Raw genomic sequence first — 5,945 nt, 5'->3', positions numbered from 1 at the left:
GAGGAATATTTCAAGAGGGTTGTGGATGGGAGTGGTCAGCAGTATCAGTGCTGTGGAAAGGTCAAATGAAATAAGTTTTGGAAACATATCCTTTGAGTTTATTTACATGAAGTTTTAAATACCAAGGATACAAAAACCCTATGATATTGCTTCATTATCTCTAATTGGTTACATTGCAGAAGTGCGAAGCTCAGCTAATTTTTGTTTGTCAGCAGTTGGGGTTGGTGTTTATTTTTGGCAAGATTTCTCCCCATGTCTTTATTGAATGATTTTGTCAGAATTACTCTCAGTGTAGGTTTGTCTGATTTTTGCTCAAAAATACTAATGAATTTTTAATCTATATAGATAGGCCTATTTTCAACTCAAAGGCTTATTCGCTACTTGCCATTTTAACTTTATTGCTTTGTTACTTTTCATGGTTTCTATAAATGATTTAAATTTTTTTTTATTATAGTAAAGAACACTTAACATGAAGCCTACTTTTAACAGATTTTTAAGTGTACAGTTCAGTGTTGTTACCTGTAGGCACGATGTTGTACAGCAGATCTCTCGAACTGAAATTCTGTATTCCTTGAGTAGCAACTCCCCTTTCCCCCTTTCCTCGGCGTCTTTTCTTTGCTTCTGTGAGTTTGATTCTTTTTAGTTACCTCATATGAATCGAACCATGGAGTATTTGTCCTTAAGATTTATCAGTTGTCACATATTACAGGATTTCCTTCTTTTTAAAGGCTGAATAATATTTCATTATATGTATATACCACATTTTCTTTACCTGTTCATCAGTTGGTGGACAGTTAGGTTGTTTTCCACATCTTGGGTTTTATGAATAATACTGCAGTGAACAGGGGAGTACAGATATCTCCTTGAGATCCTGATGTCAGTTCTTTTGAATAAATATTCAGAAGTGCTGTTGCTAGATCATATGATAGTTGTATTTTTAATTTTTTGAGGAACCGCCATACTATTTTTCACAGCAGCTACACCATTCTGCATTCCCACCGACATTGTGCAAGGGCTCTCATTTCTCCACCTTCTCACCAACATTTTTTGTTTTCTTTTTAATAATAGCCATCCCAACAGGTGTGAAGTGATACATCATTGTAGTTTGATTTGCCTTTCTCTGATGATTATTAGTGACATCGAACACCTTTTCATATACCTGTTGGTCATTTGTATGTCATCTTTGTAGAAATGTCTATTCAAGTCCTTTGCCCATTTTTAAATTGGGTTATTAGTTTTTTTGCTGCTGAGTTGTAGGAGATTCTTATATTTTTAAAGGAATTAACCCTGTATTGAATTGAATTTATCATTTGTGGATATTTTCTTCCATTCTATAGGTTGCTTTTTCAAAATGTATTGTTTCCTTTGCTGTGCAGAAGCTTTTTAATACTATATAATTACACTTGGCTTTTTTTTTTTTTGCTTTTATTGCTCATGTTTTGGTGTCATACATGAATCATATTATTTTAACTTGCTTATCCGTTTACTTCATTGCAAAATATTTTCCGATTTTAAATTTTAAAAGTAATTTATAATGTAGTAGATATTTTATTTATTTAAGGGACAGCATAAAAACTAATGCCTTAAACATTTTAGAAACATTACCCAGGAGCTTATTGAATGTTAAAGTTTATACCATATGAGGCTATCAGAAGTTATCTTACAACTGCAGTTAAATCAAACCTGAAGCTTCACAACAGTGAATATTTGGAAAGGACTTACGGCTAATTTGCCATTTTAAAGAGAGAGATAAATATATTCTACTACATCTTAACTTCTTTCCAAATATCCTCTTGATCTCTTTAATCATTGTTTATAGTTATACCACTTATGGTTTCAATTGGCAAGATAGTATTTTAAATATACCTTTTGTATGGAAAAATAATTATATAATGTTTTTTTCTGTTTTGATTAGATATGGAGTATGAAACAGGACAATTGTGTCCATGATTTGCAAGCACATAATAAAGAAATTTATACTATCAAGTGGAGTCCAACAGGGCCAGGGACAAATAATCCAAATGCCAACCTTATGTTAGCAAGGTAATATTTCTATTTTACTGCTCCTTTTATAAGTCTTCTCCAAATAAAACTTCTAATAAATGTGACAGCAAATTAGAGAAGATTTCATGAAATGAGAACGTATCCCGCAAGGAATATGTTTTTTTTAATGGGAATTTTTAAACAGAGTTGTGTTATTATTTCAGGTCAAAATGGATTTGGAGGGCAGCAGGATGAAGGGGTCGAGGTATCAAATATTAGCCGGTGATATCAAATATAGATTAAAACCCAAGTAATTGAGGCACAGTGCAAAAATGTTTATTCGATGTTTAAAAAAAAGATAGTTTATAGTCAATACAGTGTTCAAAAGTATGGATCAATATAGAGGAATTATTTAAAGAGCAGAGAATACAATGAGTTAGCTTATTTATATTTTCCAATTCAGGGACTTGGAGATATCCTTAAGCTCCCTTTTCTCAAATATCGATATGCTTTTCATGAGGAATGCATGGCTAGCAGCTATTAGGAATGGCTGAATATTGTAGATTGTGGGTGAGGCTAAAAGTATTTTATTACTTATAAAATCATATTTTTTTTCTCCCTTGTCAGTGCATCCTTTGATTCTACTGTTAGATTATGGGATGTAGACCGAGGAATTTGCATCCATACTTTGACAAAACACCAAGAGCCTGTGTACAGTGTAGCTTTCAGTCCTGATGGCAGGTATCTGGCAAGTGGTTCTTTTGACAAATGTGTGCACATCTGGAACACACAGGTATGTCTGAGTTTTTTAAATAGTCCAGTAGTCTTATATTTAGTAAGCAGCATTAGCCCATACGAATATTTCTTTTCCTTTTTGGTTGTCTTTCCTTTTGTGGCATTAATTCAGTTCTTAGTTTTTAAATGAGTACTCTATTTTTTAATTTACAGCTAAGTAGAGATTAAAACCAACTGAGGTTATATTTTCAGAATTTAGAAATAACTTTAAGTTTTTTGTTTTATTTTTTCTAACAGTTTTGCACATAAAATATGAGTTTAAAATATGAGGCATTTATTGATATATAATTTCATAATTTTCTAAAAGAATTGTCTTTGAAAGAGCTATATATGAGCAGTAAAAATATGTACTAAAGGATAAGATTTTATGGCTGAACACAGTGATTTATCAGAAACAAACTTAAAATTATACTAGTTTTTTAGGGACAGTGCTATAGAGAGATCCTTTCCTAAAAGTGGAGAAAATTGCTTGTTGCTTTATTTTTTCCCTTCTCAGTGTTTTAGTTTTTGTGCTCCATATATTGTTTCATTAATAGCAGTCACTTGACTCGCCCCACTTCTCTCCTTCAGTGATCAAGCTCTTTGCTGGTTCTAGTACAGACATAGTAAGTTATTTGGGCTGTTTCTCTGTGCAGCTGACCATCACAGTAGGTCAGACTATTTTGCATAAATCATCATTTTCAAGTATTATTTTTCATTAAGTTATATATTCAAATGGTCCACCCCCAAAAAAATATAAAAGGTTATTTTATTTTTTCATTTATACTTTTAACTCCCTTGGAATTTCTTTTTAATGGTGTGAGGTAGAGGTCTAATTTTTATCTTTTTGTGAGGCTAACCAGTTGTGTCAGGACTCTTTGTTGTCCCTCTTCTGTTTTATAATACCACTTCCTTTGTATACCAAGTTCTTATGTGAGTTATTCATGGATTCTCTTGTATTCCATTGATAAACTTGTATATACCTGTATCATTAGCATAGTTTTAATAACTGTAACTTTGTAAGTCAACCCTAATTAAGTCTTTTTTTCCCTTCATTAAAATTTTATAATTTCTTTATAAAGATCTTCCGTTTTCCTAATTTATTCTGTTTTATGGATTTTATTGTTATCATGAATAGCATTTTTTAAAAAATATATTCTTTTTATTTACTTGTTGCTTGTGTTTGGAACATTATGAATTTGGCGTATCGGTAGTGAATCCATCGATCTTTCTGTGCTCTCTTATTAGTTCTAATAGTTTAGATTTCCCTTTGGCTTTCCTTTCACTTTAATCTTTCTGTTGTGATTGACTTAGCAGAGACCTTTTAGATGTAATCTCTAGGTAATCCATCTGTTGAATACATTTTCAGTCACTCATATACTCCATTGTGAGAAAACAAATTTAAATGAAATTTGGGTATAGAACTGTAGAATTCTAACCGTTAGGTATTTAAGGGCATTTGAGCAACTATCCATACCATATTGTTGTATCGCTATTGTCTATCAAAAATATTTTACCTTTTTTCTTTTAAGTTCGAAAATAGTAAAATTCATCTAGTGAGTTTTTGGTGCAGAAAAAAGTTATCTTCCTTTTGTCATATATACATTTAGTTTTTTTCTTTAATTACTTGGATGATATGTTACTTAAGCATTTGCCAGGTCAATTGTTGAAGTCTATTCCGAACATATGTGCAGATTTGAGTCAATGCTGATGACCACTTGGCCTTTGTTAATGTCATAGCTCTGGCTTGTTGACCAATCAATTATAGATTAATTCAAGCTTAGAAATTGGTAAGTACATTTGAAAGACAGTTTTTGTTTTCTTAAACCCCAAAGTTGACTGTTGTATAGATTTTACTTTCTGTTTATTAGCAGATTTTGGATTTTGTTGGTGCCATTCCTTTCTCTCCTAATTGATCACAGATACTCAAGACCTGCCATGCTCACACTTTTTCATTGATCTCTTAAATTGTTAGAAATTTTAGGTAGGAAAAAAATTTTTAATTTTAAAAAATTTAGAAAAATTAATTCAAAAACCAGTAGAGCCTTCTCAGTGTAATAAGCTATAACAGTGCATCTACAGTGTTACCAGACTGACTTTGAAGAGGAAAGCAAGGGAAGACAGTCTTCCACCTTAGTGACTAACTTAGGGTTGGTTGTCTGTGTAGGTATTTACAAGGTACATGTCTTGCTGCTATGTTGTTTTTAGGTGGATCTGCTTCCTCTAGATTGCCTGTTAGATAGCTTTCAAAGTAAGAGACACTTTCCTGGGTTTTCACGGCAGAACACCGGAAACATTTTTCATTGTTTTCCAGTTTCTCACAGCAGAACCTCTGACCTTTACCTTGTTTAATGACTGGTTTCTTAGGAGAATCCGTTTTTGTATTGAGCTTTAATTATTCAGTGGCAGCTGAATGATTTTCGTTTCCATTGCTGAAGGAATAAAATAATTTAGTTATAATTCAGCTAAATTGATGATGAAATTGTGTTTCTCATTATACATTTTAAAATTTTTATATCTTTCAAGAATAATGTACATATATTTATTCTTTTAGCTTTTTTTATAACTCCTATAGCTTAGGCTGCTACTCAGTAAGTATGGAGTAACTAACAGACTTAAACTAGAATTGGCTTTACTCGTTTGTTGTAAAGCTTCCTCTTAGGATGTTTGTCAAAGAAATTCTGTCTTAATTTTGTTTCTTTATGTGTTGGCCAAACTCATGATCCTTCAATAACAATGGCAACAATTTATTTTAGATCATGCATCGAATGTTTACTTTTAGAATGTTAACTGTGTCAGAGAGGCCAAGGGTACCTTAGCTGAGAATGGTTATCAATATTGGAGAAACTCAGTGTGTGTGTGAATGGTTTTTTGAGAGCATACTAGTGTTATCTTTTTATAAGAAGGTAATCATGTCACATTCCTAGCACCTTAGAGCTCATATTTATTTTGGAGTTGAAGCTAAATTGTATCTCTTATTGCTAAAAATAAAGCCATATGGTATTTTTATCTCAATATTTGGATTTATAAAAGTATATGTTATTATTTTTAAGATTATGTTTTTTTGTTTTTTTTTTTTTTAGACAGGTGCTCTAGTTCACAGCTATAGGGGAACAGGTGGAATTTTTGAAGTTTGCTGGAATGCAGCAGGAGACAAGGTTGGAGCCAGTGCATCAGAGGTTCAGTAA

At 32.1% G+C, this 5,945-nt stretch overlaps 1 protein-coding gene across 1 annotated transcript in view; it reads left to right on the top strand.

Annotated features, from left to right (window-relative positions):
• Window positions 1-5,945, top strand: part of TBL1XR1 (transducin beta like 1 X-linked receptor 1) — a 74,393-nt gene that overhangs the window by 61,048 nt on the left and 7,400 nt on the right. The window contains exons 12-13 of the mRNA XM_025046077.1: window positions 1,916-2,043; window positions 2,611-2,776. Coding sequence (XP_024901845.1) covers window positions 1,916-2,043; window positions 2,611-2,776 — 294 coding nt within the window. The remainder of the gene's footprint in view (window positions 1-1,915; window positions 2,044-2,610; window positions 2,777-5,945) is intronic.

Source organism: Pteropus alecto, unplaced genomic scaffold, assembly GCF_000325575.1.
Source record: "Pteropus alecto unplaced genomic scaffold, ASM32557v1 scaffold33, whole genome shotgun sequence".
Taxonomy (NCBI): domain Eukaryota; kingdom Metazoa; phylum Chordata; class Mammalia; order Chiroptera; family Pteropodidae; genus Pteropus; species Pteropus alecto.
The sequence above is the reverse complement of the archived record's forward strand: the minus strand, read 5'-3'. Positions and strand labels throughout refer to the sequence as shown.